Here is a 15,838-nt window from a genome sequence, read left to right as displayed (position 1 = left end):
TGTATGGAGTAGGTAATGGCATATCCAGCTTGCGTTTACATTTAGGTGCTGATCATGTCCAAGATTTGGTGCAGGTTCCCTCCTGCTTGTGTGCCCTGCATGAATTTAAGGGGGTGTTAGCTACTAAAGACAGCAAGTCATTTTACACAAAGAATTGTTACCATTTTAAGCTCTAGGATGTATCTTCCATCTTGTAGGTAGAAATGGCAGGGTAACTGCCGTATTTTTTATACCATGGTTTTTTTTGTCTCAAACATGACTCTCAGACATGTTGGGGAGTCATTTTAAATTTGTATTCTCTTGTCCACCTGGATATTTTCTGCCTTTTTCGTGTGCGTAGGCCACTTTTAAAGTGCTTTCCTACTAAGTCTGGGACCTCTGCAGAGAATCAACCCCAGTCCAGTCCAGTTCCTACTTTGCTGGTGCCTAGTTCTGACAATTAGGCAAAGGAGATGACTCGCAGGAAATACAATATTTTTCATTTAACTTTGAAAAATCTCAAATTCCATAAACAAACAACGTGAAATAAAAACCGAAAGTTTACAAATTAGGCAATGCCAAAGATACAGTAGTTTTTGTAACCTTGCATATGTATATATATTGTAATGGAACTTCTAGCTAACAGTTTCCTTGGTTTTGTCCTTCATTTTGCATCCAGGACTTTCTTTACAGGTAGCCTTTTTATTTTTTGATACAGACAGGTGGGACCAAAGTCTATAACAAGAATAAAAAAATAATTTTAAGAGGGGAAGAATGGTAAAAGAAATCCTGCAAGGTAGTTAAGTACATGAAGATGGGTAGTAGTGGGAAATGGAATAAAATGAAGCTTGAGTTCACAGCAGGTGAATTGTGTCAGACTAAATTGTAATTTCCTACCCCTGGGGGAGGGGGCTGATCTTGATGATTTTTGAGGTCCGTTCCAGGCCTAATGTCTATGAAATCTTTTTTGAGAAGAGAGCTGCTTTTTCTAGATTGAACAACTCCAGTAGATCTAATCTAGCTGATCTGTTTGATTTGGTAGTTAAAATGAAATAGATACAGATTGATACAAGAAGATAAAGTCAGTATAGAAACGACTACATGGGAAATGACTATGAGTTCTGCTGATCTGGAAGCTACTGCCAGGGAAGAGAGGTTACTAGTGGATTGCTTCAAGGACTGGTCTGCGTACTGATTGATCTCCATGTTTTCCTTAATGATCTTAGCCAAAATGCACTAATTAAATTTGCATTGACCTATGGCTGGAGGCATGATCAATAACTTATGATTAGTATATCATGCAACTGCTGGATAATCTTGAAGACTGACGTAATAGAAATGGGGTGAAACATAATAAGCGTGGGCGTATTAATCAGTCATAGGGTGACTGTGCGTCTTGAGTGTGGTAGATGAATGAAAAAGGCAAATGTGATCTAAGAGAGAACCTGAGAGGCAATTATTACTATTAGTGACACTGTAGAAAGCACTGGTGAGATCTCTTTTGGAGTGCTGCATACAGTTTTGGTCACCTGTGTTCAAGAAAGAAGAATTCGAAGTGGAGAAAGTATAAAAGGTCTAGAATGATTAAGGCAGAGTATCAAAAATACAGCCTGTAGGTTGGTTCCAGCCAATGGAGCTGTGTATGTGGCCTGCAGGGTGCCTGAAGGTTTTGGGAAATCAAGGGCAAGGTGAGCAGGGCCAAGGCCTGTTACTGAATTCTGGAGTGTAGAGCCCTGTGGGGGGTGCATTTTGGCAGTGGAGGGACAAGCAACACCTGTGTTAATCGCTCTGGCTCCCTGAGCTAACACACTGCCACTCACCTGTTCACCAGAGGTAGGTCTGGATCCATCCTGGGGCAAACAAGTGAGTTTGGCACATCTGGATTAAGGAGATGCGAGCCTATCATAGGCTTGTTGGCTTAGCAAAATAAAAGCTGAGAAAGGACATGATTACCCTCTGATGTATTTACAGAGAACAGACACTAAAATGAGATAACTGTTTAAGCTAGTGACGCATATACCAAATGCCTATAAACTGGCCTTGAATAAATTTAGGCTGGAAAAAAGAAGTTTCTAAACCTTCCAAATGGAGCTTCACTTTGATAGGTGTTGTGGGTGTAAAAAACCTACCTGATTTTAACATGGATAAATAAGTATATGCAAAAAATTATCTGATATAGTTGTCTGCTGTAACAGGAGACTAGCCTGAGTGGCCTTGGATGTCCCTTCAAACCCTATGTTTCTGTATGGGAGGGAGATGTATGCTTTCATATAGATGTCTTTTCTGTCAGACACTTAATCGAATGGTAGTTAAATTAAAAAAATTAGGAACTGGGGAGGAAGTTGTAATAATATTGTTATTGGATTGAACCAAGAAATGCTTCTAACTGGTAATTTTAAAGAAAAGTATTTCCACATTGTAATGTGCAGTTGCTGCACTTAGACATGAGAGTTCACGTTTGGAAATCTGTTTGTCTCCAAGTAACCATTAAAAAAAATTCATAAAAAGACAACCATGAACAAAAATGTAACTGTTCTTAGGAAAAAAATGTAACAGTTGCTTGCATTTTTAAAATTTTCTCTGATAGGTATTAGATCCCATTGACTAATCAAGTAGGTGAGATGTTTGCCTAAACTCAGTGACCTGTTCATATTAACTTTCTTTGATAAAGTTTAAATGGGAAAGGGGTGCATTTATCCCTTTCTGGAAATTAGCAAGCAGGCCTGCCAAGAAAAGTAAGCAAATTGTCCTTATGCTGATGAGCGTAGAAAAACAAAAAAAATATGAATGTTCTTCATAATTGATGATATTCATCTAGTATATTGCTGCAAGCTATTTGTCACTCTGCCATTAGGCTAGAGAGTCTTAGAGTGCTTGTGCGCTGATCCTTGCTTGTTTAGTAGAAAAGCTGTTTCAAAGCCTAAACATTTTGTAACTTATTGCGTTGAAGTCTTGGATTTTTTGCTAAGAGGGCCCACTAGTCTTGCTACTGATGTGTCAGTAAAATAGCACTGCATCTCTGTGCAGGTTTCTAGGGTTTGACATGTTTTAAAGTAATGCAGTAGCCATTAATTTACTCTGTCCTGAAATGCTTATTGATACCATCAGAATAATTTATTAAGTTATATGCCACACAAAATAATTTATTACCCATTCTCTTATGGATGTAACTGGATGAATAACCCATAATTTTCTACTTTACCATGGAATAAGTATGCTGTAGAGTATTTTGTTCTTTAACATACTGTTTATATGATGTTAACTAAGGCTGCATTTTATAGAGGGTGTTGCTCTGGCTTTGGTTTGTGCATTTTAATGCCCAATAGTTGTAGTACTGAACAGACACCAGAGAAAATGTGTGCAATCTAAGCTAGGCAACATACTGACAAAAAAAGAAGAAAAGATTTGATAGATATAAACTTGTCTAAATTGATTTGTTCAGATTACTCAGTGATACAAGATGGTAGGTCCAACAAAACTGAGAGTCTAACCGAATTTCTGTTACAGACGTGTGGGGTGGGGGCTTGGGGAGGGGAAGGGGTGTTGGTTTAATTGTCTTACCTGTATTTTTGTTCTCGGTGAAATTGAAGTTATTATTTCATTTAATATATTAAATATGGGTCCAAGGCTCTGTCCTTGGACCCATATTGTTCAACATCTTCATTAATGATGTGGACATTGGAGTTGGAAGCTGGCTGACCAAGTTCACTGATGACACCAAACTTTGGGGCGAAACATCCACACCAGAAGACAGGCGGGTGATCCAGGCAGACCATGACAGGCTCAGCAAATGGACAGATGAGAACCTGATGGTGTTTAACACTGAAAAATGCAAGGTTCTCCACCTTGGGAGGGAAAACCTGCAGCATCCTTATAGCAGTGCTACTCTGGCTAGTGCTATTGAAGAAAGGGACTTGGAGGTCATGATTGACCACAAGATGAACATGAGCCTGCAATGCGATGCTGCGGCTAGTAAAGTGACCAAAACGCTGTTTTGCATCCATAGATGCTTCTCAAGCAAATCCCGGGATGTCATTCTCCCCTTGCGCTCGGCCTTGGTGAGGCCGCAGCTGGAGTACTGCGTCCAGTTTTGGGCTCCACAATTCAAAAAGGATGCAGAGAAGAGCCATGCGCATGATCAGAGGTCAGGAAAACAGACCTTACGACGACAGGCTGAGAGCCATGGGACTCTTTAGCTTGGAAAAGCGCAGGCTCAGGGGCGATCTGATGGCCACTTACAAATTTATCAGGGGTGACCACCAGGATCTGGGGGAACATCTGTTCACTAGAGCGCCCCAATGGATGACGAGTTCGAACAGTCATAAACTACTACAAGACCATTTCAGGCTGGACATACGGAAGAATTTCTTTCCTGTCCAAGCCCCCAAGGTCTGGAACAGCCTGCCATCGGAGGAAGAAACACCTTCACAAGCAAATTGGATGCTTATCTTGCTGGGATCCTATGACCCCAGCTGACTTCCTGCCCTTCGGGTGGAGGGCTGGACTTGATGATCTTCTGAGGTCCCTTCCAGCCTTAATCTCTATGAAATCTATGAAAATATATGAAATCTATATTTGGTAATGTTCTGTGTGGAGTTTCAGCAGTAAAAAAAATCTGTGTACACCTGTCCCTCTGTCTCTGGGAAGTCACCAGTTATGGAATTTTGGCTTTGATACAAATAATTTGTCACTGTCGATGCATACTTTCTTCATGTACATTGACTACATGATTAAAATTTGTTCTCTGGATCCTAAGCTCAATTTGCTGTACATCTAAAATGAAACTTATTGAATAATATTTCTGCGGTTCTTTTTGTTCATGGATTTTTGACAGCCTTTTGATAAGTGGAGGCACTTTCATTTTACAAGTGGAAATATGTTGATCAACTGAATGCACAGACTCCGTTATACAACCTTTATTGTGCTCCCTTGAGGGGAGGATGGGGGAAGGAGGAGCATCAGGGAAAAACTCCCTGTACCTGCCCTAGACTGGGGTCTGGGGAACCCCAGAGGGAGAACTGGGGTACCGCCCCCCCCAACACCTATCCTGAACCAGGTAGTGTTGAATTTAGGGAAGAGGCAGGGAGCAGTGGGAGCTGCTTTCCCCTCCTGGACCAGTGTGTGAATTAGGTGGGGGGCTTTGTCCAAGTGCTCTTCTGCCCTCTCTGGTGTGTCCAGGAGAGGAGAGGAGCAGCCACCATTGCTCCAATGCAGGCCATGCCTGGCTTGGGGAAGGGAATGAGGGCTGCACTTCACTGCTCCCTTGTCCTCCCAAACCCATCAGGGAGGAGAGAGAAGCATGAGGGCAAAGCCTCCTGCCTGGTCCACCCAATGGCCTAGGAAGGGAGAGAAGTTGGGGATGGAGATGGGGGCAAAGGGAAGCTGGGAGGGGATAGTACAACTCCTTGGGCTCAGTTCAGGTGCCTGTCAGCTGAGTGACAGAAATTATTTTTCTCCTGGAGTGGCCACTTTTGCTTGAGAATTAAAGGCTTAAATGTTGGCACACTTCCTGCTTTTTACCTAGAGAAGAGCAGTTCTCCCAGTAGAAACTGAACATCTGTACCTAGCCTGTCTTTGAGCTCCCAGCTCCAGTGCCTTATGCCACTGCGTCTTGCTCACAGTTAGTGCTCTGCTTTAGATGCACAGGAGTACACAATGTATTGCTCAACCATAGGAGTCTTTTTGTTGGCTTCTAGTTAAGTTTACCTTGATTCTAATATACTTCTGACTGTCATGTTCTTACACTGTTTCCATTATATTTGATTCAGCTTTGTTTCCCATGTGTTCCCAGATTGCCTCTGTTCAACTGACTATCATTTCTCCGTTCAGCTGACTATTTAATTGTCTGAACATAAACTTAAAACCTAGTAGCTAGAACATTTTGTATCTGTTTCTACTTTTTGTTACTAGTAACAGATTTTTTTTCCCTTGCTAGAATGGGAAAGTAGCCTGTACAGTTGTGTTTTCTGTTTGATTTAATTGTTTGTGGTCACTGGCAATTGTAGTTGGTATTTTCAGAGGAGCCTAAGAGAGTTAGGTGCTTAGTTTTTAGTCTCTTCAGAATTCCTGCTCCTGTTACTCCTGGTTGTTGTATCATGTATGGAGGCATTTCTTTAACAATGAATTAATTCAGTTTTATTGTACCCAGAGTATAAATTGCAATGGTTTGTGTTAATCTAGGTATCAGTAATAAAGTCTCTCTTTCTAATCTTATATTTAAAGCTCCACCTGAATTTCTGAAGCAGCCTGCTAATATTTACGCTCATGAATCCATGGATATTGTGTTTGAATGTGAAGTGACTGGGAAACCAACTCCAACTGTGAAATGGGTCAAGAATGGAGACATGGTGATCCCTAGTGACTACTTCAAAATTGCTGTAAGTACATTTTCATTTTGAGGTATTGGACCTGTGGCTTAATCCTTTTATGTATGTGCCTGTGAGAGAGATTCCTTTATAAGGTTAGCTTCTTTCTTTTTACAGTATTATGGATAAGGTCCAGAAGAATTAAATTGTTCCTTGAATCCTTTATTGTTGCATAATCCAGCTGCAAAACATTTTATTGAAGAGCACTGGCATTATTCCTAATACTATGGGTGTGTTTCTTTATAGTATTCATCTTCAGCTTGAAAGGTAATCTGGAAAGTTCAAACCTGTAAAAACCTCAATATGAATTCAGATTACATTTTGTATAGTCATTTATAAATGGACAAGAATATTGCAATCACAAAGATCTTACTGAAATAGTGACTCTCAAAATTTGGCAGACCAGGCCTTAAATTGTAACCTACCTAGCTCAATGAAATTCATTACTGAGATCTGTTACAAATAGCTTAAGACTTAATGCTTGTATTATTGGGTAAATCTGAGGCTACTAGACTGTGTGAATACTTGATATCCTGGTATATAGTTCTTTTTCAGGACCATTTTACTTGAATGGTCCTTTGTTATATACTCATATGAGTGCTTTGCGCTACATTCAAAGGTTACGGTTATGATTTTTGCAGTTAAAGAATTCCATGTGTATTAACGGTGGGTTTTGTTCTGGATTTTTTAAATGCCCAGTATCGTTTGAGGATTCACAATAAAAGATACTTCACCTGGGACAGGGACATGGTTTTCAAAAATGGCCGTAACATCTGGCAAGAAATTCAAAGACTTGCAGGCATTAAAATAAAGTCCTAGCAAACATGCTGTTTTAAAACCCTGTCCTTACACCTAAAACTCATTTTAAAATAAAAGTTTTATTTTATCTTGTTGCTTCAGAAGGAGCACAACCTGCAGGTGTTGGGTCTGGTGAAATCAGATGAAGGATTCTATCAGTGCATTGCAGAAAATGATGTTGGAAATGTGCAGGCTGGAGCCCAGCTAATAATACTTGAACACGGTAAGATAAACTGGGGCAACATAATGACAAAACAAGGGGCTTTGTCTGCATGAGTCATTAATTCTACAATTCAGCTAAATAAAATTTTTTTTAAGGCTTGTGAATTGTTCAGTTAGGTATTCTTTCAGCATGTTTGTGATTTATTAAGGGAATAGTAACAAGACCAAAAGCCTTCTCCTTTCAATATACTACTATAATCTGAAGTGTTTGCTCAAATGGTCAATAGAGTCAGGTATCTGAGGGTCTCCTGTGGCATTTGCAGATAAAAGTATAGTAAGTCTGTCTCAGGTGAAACCGAACAGTGGGATTACAGAAGTGAAAAATGAACATTTGTGGAGAGTCTACTGGTGAAGAATTTTGGGCCAAATTCATCAGGTTCAGAGTCAGTTCTCTGCTATCAGTACTTATTTTTAAAATAATCTCCATCACTCCTGCAAACTGACAAAAGTGGAGAAGGGGAGAAGAATTCTTTCAAAAGGACATTTGTGCTGTAAAATTATTATTTGTTATCATGCTGTGGTCGGAGGAATCATTAATAATGTTCACATCCTTGCTATGATTTTAAGCCTGTGATGTCCTGTATTACGTACTTCAGATGTTAAAGAAACAAATGCTGTCATGATAATGGTAATATGTTAGCAGAAACCCAGAGTGTTACAAATACCATTGTAGGGTGACAAATCGCTCTTCCAGCATCAGATCACATAACTTTTGGTAATCAGTTTTAAGAGGGTAGTGGAGAAAACTGTTACGAAGATGAGGGAAGACATCAGACAAGAAAATATTCATTTCATACCTTTGGGTTTTGTATTGCCTGTCCAGTTCAGGTTTTGTCTTAAAATTTCTGATCCTTGGTTATCTGGAGGAAAGTATATGCTATGCCTTCTGTTGTATGTGGAAAAGAATGTCTCTTTTGTTGGAAAATATTACAGGGGGGATGTTGGTGAAATAGGACCATAAAAGTGCTGCTGCTGCTTATTTGAAATTTCCCTAGGTACAGTAGAATGAGCGGTGTTTTGGGTGTTTAGCCTGCAAAGGATAAACTGAGATGGGGAGTTGTGTTTCAGTATTAATTGAAGAAATTTGTGCATATTACACAATTTGCAACATGCTTTGGGATCAACAGTGTCTGCTGCTTGTTTCAGATCCTTTAGTAGTATAAACTCTGGGTTTTTCCCCTGCTTCCCTAGTTAGAAATCTAGATCCAGCAGTAGTATATTGCTCTTCATTTTTTCAGGGACAAAAATCAAATGATTTTATTACTGACCAATATAGAAATCAGATAAGAGAGCGTGTTAGAATATATGAAGTGGAAGTAGTGTTTTAATAATATTGAATGATACAGCTACCTAGTTGGGAGCCATGCCCTATCCAGATGTGTATATTGGTTCTGGGTTTAGGACCCAGGTGACTTGTTCTGGGGGAGAGGAGGGCACTGATCATGAACTTTCCATTCACTAATAAGCAAATTTATAGGTACACAGTGACATCAGAAAGAAGCAACGCAAACAATCAAGCAATTGTATATATCTACCAAATCCTAGGGCTGTCATTAGAATCAAAGTACATCTGGCCAGGACTCAGTCTTCACTCTTCAGTGTCTGATGTCAGCAGCTTGGAGGTGGGATAGCCAAGGCCTACCCACCTCACCCCTCAGTGGGTGGATGAGCTGAGTTGGTGGTGCGCCCTCTGTCCATGGTGGCCTCGGGGACCTTCTCAGGGGACAGGGAGGGGGACCTCTCTCAGAGAGGAGGATGAGCAGGATCGGGAGGAGGGATCCTTTGTTACTCTCAAGTCTCTGCTTTTGTGTTGTCCTTCCCTCCTGATGACTCTTGATCCATGGCCGTCGCTGGTTGGTCTCTCTCTATTCATCACACAATCCATGTAGCTCATCACATGCATATGTACTAATTTGGTCTTTCTGGGCCTTCTCCTAATTTGGTCTGTTCCCCCAAAAGTGGGACATGCCTTCTTCCCCCCCCGGCCGCTCTGGGGCCTTGTTAGCTGGTGCCACAATGTGTGGAACAATATGGTACACGCCCCCAGTTTCTCAGACTGGTATGTCTATCCGTTGGCCTTGTTGTGCTTCGAAGGCTGTGTGAAACTGTATTAGAGACCCAAGTTTCCAGAAATCAATCAACCTCTGCTACCCATCCTGAATCGTTCTAATGCATATACATATACCTATAAGTCAGTTCTCAAAAAACAAATGTTTAAATGCAGTTCTTAAGGCAACAATGTACATTACCCAGGTCCTAAAAGATTCTTTGCTCCTCTTCCTCCTCCTCCTGTCTTTCTGCTTTAGTCCTTTCTGTCTCACCCTTATTAGTCCTTTCCTCTTTTTCCTCCTGTCTGTATTAGTTTTTGCTCCCTGTTCTGTTCCGCTGTCCTCTCCTGCTACACGGAAGGACTTTGGCTTTCAACTCTGACCTTTCTTTTGCATGCTGCCAAAGGATTGTGGGTGGAGTCTTGGTGAATTCTCAAAACAGGTGTAACATTACACCTATGAAAATCTACGTTCTGTTACATGCCCTGCGATGTTTTTTAATAGTACATCCATGCATACCACCAATAAGTTCAAAAACTGCTCTTTATCAACAGGTGTATTATCACAGTGCTTCATTTAATGTGCACTATATTTGTGTTAATTGTGGATGATGGCATAACAAGTGGTACAGCAGATATATGAGCAGGATGTGTCTAATGAAGCTTAGTTCATGAAAAGGAGAGTAATTTTCAAACTCAGAGTATGCTTTAGTAGCTTACTTTGATGCTATCTTAAAGCAAATGAAAGGTGAAGAGGAAGGAAGGTTTCGGAAAAGGTGTGCAAGTATCTTTAAAGCATATGATAGTGTCCTAATTGCAAGCTGTGTGTCTAGGTAAAAAATGAAAGATGTTTTGCACCTAACAAAATTTGGCACGTTATCTCAAGCTGTTTGGGGGGAGGGGGGTTCTTTATATCAGATTTACTAATGAGAAATATTCACTTTGCTGAGTTTGAAAAAATGGATAATACATTTATAAGGAGAATAAAACACTGTTACTTGCGCATTGCGTTCTTGCATATATACAGTATTACTACCAGGGTCTGTATCACTTCTCCTGTGTCCAGACCTTCCTGATTTTTCAGTTTCCTTGATCTTCAAATATTAGTGTCAAAAGGTTCCTGGCTAGTTTGGCAAGGCTTTCCAGTGGGGTCCTGAAGATTATAAAATCAAGCTTGTTTTTAATTTTAAAAAGGAAGAAAGAAAAGCCAGAGGTTGTTTGGAGCTGTTTAGAAAAAGGGCATTCCATCTTTATGGGTCAATGATGGATAAGTGGACAAAGGTTTTTACTGTGGTGGGCATACCTCAGTAGAGTGGAGCATAACTAGTAGCGTTTGTTGGTGATGAGGAACAAGGAGGTGACTGAGATATTAAAGAGATATGATCAGATAAGTAGGAAAGGCTAATCAATGCCTCATCATTCATCACCTGTGTTAGGTTTCAGTCAGGGTCTGTCTAAATTGAGTAGTCTTTATTTTGTTGAGTTCTCTTTGTATGGAAAGCTTTCCAGGTACTTGTCTTTGTTGCTTTCCTAGAACTTTTCTGCTTCTTGGATTGCTTGTCCCTGTGCACCTACTCATTGTGAGTGAGCACGTGTCTCAAGTTCAGCCTTTTACTTTGTAGAGAGTACCTTACACAGTATGTACGTGTCTTCCCCCTTCTTGTGCATTGTACAGGCATAGCCTTGACCCTGTGCTGTCACTGGTCCATGTTCCCGGTTCCACCTGTCTGTCCTGTTTCCAGATGTCACTCCCTGCCCACCCCTGGCCCCATCCCATCCGCCTGGCCAAGCATGCCCTGCCCACAGGGGTCCTGGACTGGTCTCCAAGGAGTCTTCAGTTCTGGGGCCAGGATTGCCGGGCAGTAGCAGTGCAGGGCCAGGACCCAGGGCAGAGCCATGGTCTAGTTCCAGGTCTAGTAATCTATCACTTAGTGAGTTTTGGTGATCTGTTGTGAGCTCGTGGGGAGGGGGAGGGGGGAGGAATCCAGGATGTCAGCAGCAGCAGCTGGGTTGTAAGCAGAAACTTGGCTTTGGCCTGAGCCTTATTAATGTGGCTCACTACTCCTGAAAAGTTGCTGACCTCTGGTCAACATATCCATTTGCATCAAGGCTGCACATGTGCCTTAAACAGTCAAGCATGGAAGTTTGTCTTAGAAGCACCTGTATAGTATGCAGTTGCAAAAGCCTTCTTGGTGACTGTCATCTCAATGAGAAGAATGGTCAAGATACAAACATTTATGGTGAATCCCTGCACCATGCAGTCTGTCACCAGACAAGGTATCTTTGGTGGACTCGCCCCAAATTCCTACTTGAAGGTGTCACTGAATTCCATCTCCCAATGGCCAACCATCTATTCACTCTCCAAAGCTTGAGGTATCATTGTTATATGTGCTGGACATGGAGAGCACTTTGTCTTACCTTGGTTGTTGTTTTCTTTGGATGAGAGGTACAAAAATACAGTGATTTCAGCGTATACATTGTTTAATTGGGTAGTGGATTGTGTTCTTGTGCTTATTGAAACTGATGATGCCACCAAAAAGTGCTGATAAAGCATTTTAATTCTGTCATAAATGTTTTAGGGTTCATCCCCCCACAGCCCAGGCAATTCCAGTGGCTTTTCAAAGGAATATCTCCATAGCTGATATCTGAAAAGCAGTCATCTGAAGTTCTATATGTAGGGAGAGTTAGTTCACTATGTTAATCTGAAGTCAGGCAGAAAGCAGGGTGGATATACACCTTATAGGCTGACTATAAAATATATAGAAAGCATAAGCTTTTATGAACTCAAGTCCACTTTTTAGGCCAGGCATCTGATGAAGTGAGCTTAAGAGTTCACAAAAACTTTTGCTTTCTCTTTCATAGGCCAGTTCTTTTCTTGTTTGCTGCCCTGCTTCCCCCTCTTTTCTCCCTCCTCCTTTCTTACCTTTTGTATACAGATCACTCACTCTGCACTTCTCTATGCTTGTCCTTTCACAGCATCTGAGATCAAGAGTTCACAAAAGCTTATGCTGCCTGTATATCTTATTTTGTTTCATATATAGCCATAGAATGACACAGCTGGAAAAGGACCTCAGAGGTCATCTCTTTGAAACGTGCCAATGAAGAAGCTTCCACAGTTTCCCTAGACAGCTTTTTTTTGGAGACTTAATCTAAATCTCCTTTGCTTCAGTTTGAATCAACTGCTCTGTGTCCTGCCCTCTGTAACAGGACACAACGGTTGTTTTTCCTTTTGTTTTCCTTCTTCTCTCTTTCACCATATTAAACATACCCGGTTCTCAACTTTATTTCATATCCCTTTATCATTGTTGCTCACCTATGGATCTTTTCCAGTTTCTCCATATCCTTCTTAAATTGCAGAGTCCAGAGCAGCACATAGTATTCTAGCTGAGGCCAAATTAGCTAGACCTAAACCACCTTTTCCTGGTATTGCAGCATCGAAGCTTCCAGGGCTGATGCTACATTTTGGAAGGTAGTCCTGCAGTTGTTGTCTGTTGAAGGCTTGGAGACCCACATCCAGGTAAGGTGGGCATTGCTTTAGTCAACTGTAGTATGAATGTGCATGTAGGCCAGCACATGAACAAGACAGGAAAAAGTACTTACCAGTAACTAAAATTCACTGAACAGTGTTATCCGTTGAGAAGCACATTCAATATCCTGCATTTATCACCTTGACTAGGAGTCCCTCATGCTCTAGCTTTCTGTAAGTAGGAGGAATGGGATGCACATACTATCTTTTAAGGCCTTGGCTTGGAGCATATGGACAAATGGTGCTTGTGCATACTGTATGGGTGCTTTTAAGACAAATTGTCCATGCTAGACTGTGTAAGGCACATGTACAGCCTTAGTACAAATGGACTCGTAGACCAGGGGTCAGCATCCTTTCAGGAGTAGCGAGCAGAATTAATAGAGCTCAGGCCAAAGCCAAGCTGCTGCTTGCAAGCTGGGCTGCCACTGCTGATGTCCCAGTTTCATGGATTGGATTAAATCACTTGGTGTGCTGGATCTGGCCTTTGGGCTGTAGGTTGTCAACCCTTAATATACATGATATGTCTTGAGGAGCACCAGTGACTGATAAGTAACTTCTTTTCCCCATACCTTTGCAAAAGAGAAAATACGGGGAATTTTTTCAACTAAAAGATGTTGCTTGTCTCTGTTTTTGTCAGTTGTAGATGGTGATCTGTAGATGTAATAAATTTAATCTGTGGAAGGCGTGATAATCAGCCAAGAGATAAGCCTTCATTTTCTATGCCTGGAGAGTAATTTCACACTGCAGAAACAATAATTCAATGATTCCATGCAGTCTGTTGTGCATAAATTTATCCCATGTGTACACCCCCCCCAAAAGTATGTCTAATAATAGATGTACTCCAAAAGTATGTTTATATTTTATTTATGTGCTTTACAAATGCTGGGAATAAGAGATATGGCTTTGATAAAATCATTATTAAAATTTCACTTTAGGTATGAGTTGTTTGTGTTTGCTTTGGTGAGAAATTCTTAAAAAATTGTGGTTGAGGGCAATTTTATTTTTGGCTGATCCAGTAAAATAAATTGTAGCAGATGTAACAATGATCTTTTTTATCACTGGTCCACAATAACAGCTTAAAGTGGGAAGAGAGGGAATGGCTGCACCAAGCCTGGTATCATATAACCTCCAGTGCTCCATTCTATTCCAATCTCCGTTGTGGTACTTTCAAAGGTCTGCCCTTCTGCAGGGTATAAACACTATCAAGAAGGTTATGAACATTATCCCCTCTGCTCCAAGGCAGATTTCTGAGAGTCCTTGCTCCCTTGTGTGCATCACTGGGGGGCAGTGGCTGCTTTCTTGATGCTTAACATCTTGGAGATTGTGATGGAATTCTCCATGGTGCCAAACTACCTTACCCAGACCTATGACTACCTGAAATTTAGAGGCATAGCTGTTGTCAGATACCCTCATCATTACCCAGCTTCTACCACTGTTAACAGTTTTTATTACTATCATAACCTCACACGTTCAACAGCTTTGCTGCTCCTTACTGCTTCCCAGTTCAATCTCTTATGAGAGATCCTTAAACATTATATCAGGAAGGAGTCAATTCATTTGTGGCTCAGGGAGGGGCTCCAGGGAGCCCTGAAATTCCTCTTAATCTCCCAAAAAGTATTTTTAACTTTTCCATTTTTAATGTAATTGCATATTTGCTGAGCATTTACTGAGCTTTATGCCATTTTTACGAAGTAGGATTAGGGCAGTGGTTCCTAGCCTTTTTGAACTTGAGACACCTGTCCATGACTTGAAGTGAGTAGCATCCAGTTTCAAAAATGAATGTGTAATATTACAGTGCTTATCTCCTTCCAGAGGGGCTGGGCAATGGGGGTGGGGGGTTGGCCAGGCAGAGTTAAGCCTGAGCCTGTCCTTATCTGCTTATCTCTTCACACCTTGGGGCACCCTTTACAGGATCTGGCAGCACCCCTGGGTGCCATAGCACCATGGTTGAGAATCACTGGGTTATACAACAACAACATACAACAAAATGTAACCTAATTCTTTCCTGTTAACATTTTTAGGGCATTACATTGTCTGTACACTGTCCTTGTTAACATTTTTAGTTACTCTATAAAATTGACTTTTACTTTTTAAAGGGTAAATGTTGGTGACAGAACTGAGAGATGCAGCTAGGGCCAGTAGTCTAACCATTTGCCATGTGGCAAGCACAACCCTGAATTGCCATGTGGAGACTGGAAAAGAACAGGTGGTAGCAACAAGAAGGAGGTGCCTTTGGGGGAGGAAGGCAGATGGTTTGCTGTCACCCCTATGTGACAAGCACTTGACAAGTATTCAGACAGTAATAATAAAAAAAAAGAATAATTATTGAATGCCGTATACAAAAAAAACATAGACTATAAATAAATATGCTCCTTTAGGTAGGCAACTGTTTCAAAACATCATTCAAAATACCCTGTATGTTAACTTCAAAGTTTTGAAGTGAAGATAGTACGTTAAGTGAACTGGGAACCTTTATGCTGCAGAGAATAATTCTGGCCAGTCTGTTTTTCTTTTCTGTTGTCTGTAGATATTACAAGAGTGAGATCTTGAGAACAGAAGGTTGAATTTAGCTGGTATCTAGCAATATGCCACATCAGCACTTCCTTGGTGGCATCATCAGTTTCTGTGGCCTTTAAACTTCCATGAAAATAAATTTATAGTCTGAATGCAGAGAGAAAATCATGTATGTGAAGAACTGTCAGTAACAGAGGACTTCAGAACAAGTGACAGAAGCAGTAGGCCTGGGGAGTGTGAAATATGTCTTGTCCTTTACTGTATTGAGATTGTTAATATAAAATTGTCATAAATGGAGTTTGAGTGATTGGCAGGGAAGTACTTACCAGAAACTGCAGATGCAGTTTGAGTGTTGTGGTCTTAACTCGTTTAGAATAGCATACCCTT

The 15,838-nt window shown here is 40.9% G+C and overlaps 1 protein-coding gene across 3 annotated transcripts in view; it reads left to right on the top strand.

Moving 5' to 3' along the window:
- NEO1 (neogenin 1) overlaps window positions 1-15,838 on the top strand; it is a 389,148-nt gene that overhangs the window by 271,483 nt on the left and 101,827 nt on the right. For all 3 annotated transcript variants that reach the window (XM_090029933.1, XM_090029932.1, XM_090029931.1), the window contains exons 6-7: window positions 6,202-6,356; window positions 7,245-7,365. In XM_090029933.1, the coding sequence (XP_089886059.1) occupies window positions 6,202-6,356; window positions 7,245-7,365 (276 nt within the window). The remainder of the gene's footprint in view (window positions 1-6,201; window positions 6,357-7,244; window positions 7,366-15,838) is intronic.

This window comes from Crocodylus siamensis, chromosome 15 (genome assembly GCF_052110815.1).
Source record: "Crocodylus siamensis isolate JL-2025a chromosome 15, ASM5211081v1, whole genome shotgun sequence".
NCBI classification, from domain to species: domain Eukaryota; kingdom Metazoa; phylum Chordata; order Crocodylia; family Crocodylidae; genus Crocodylus; species Crocodylus siamensis.
The sequence above is the reverse complement of the archived record's forward strand: the minus strand, read 5'-3'. Positions and strand labels throughout refer to the sequence as shown.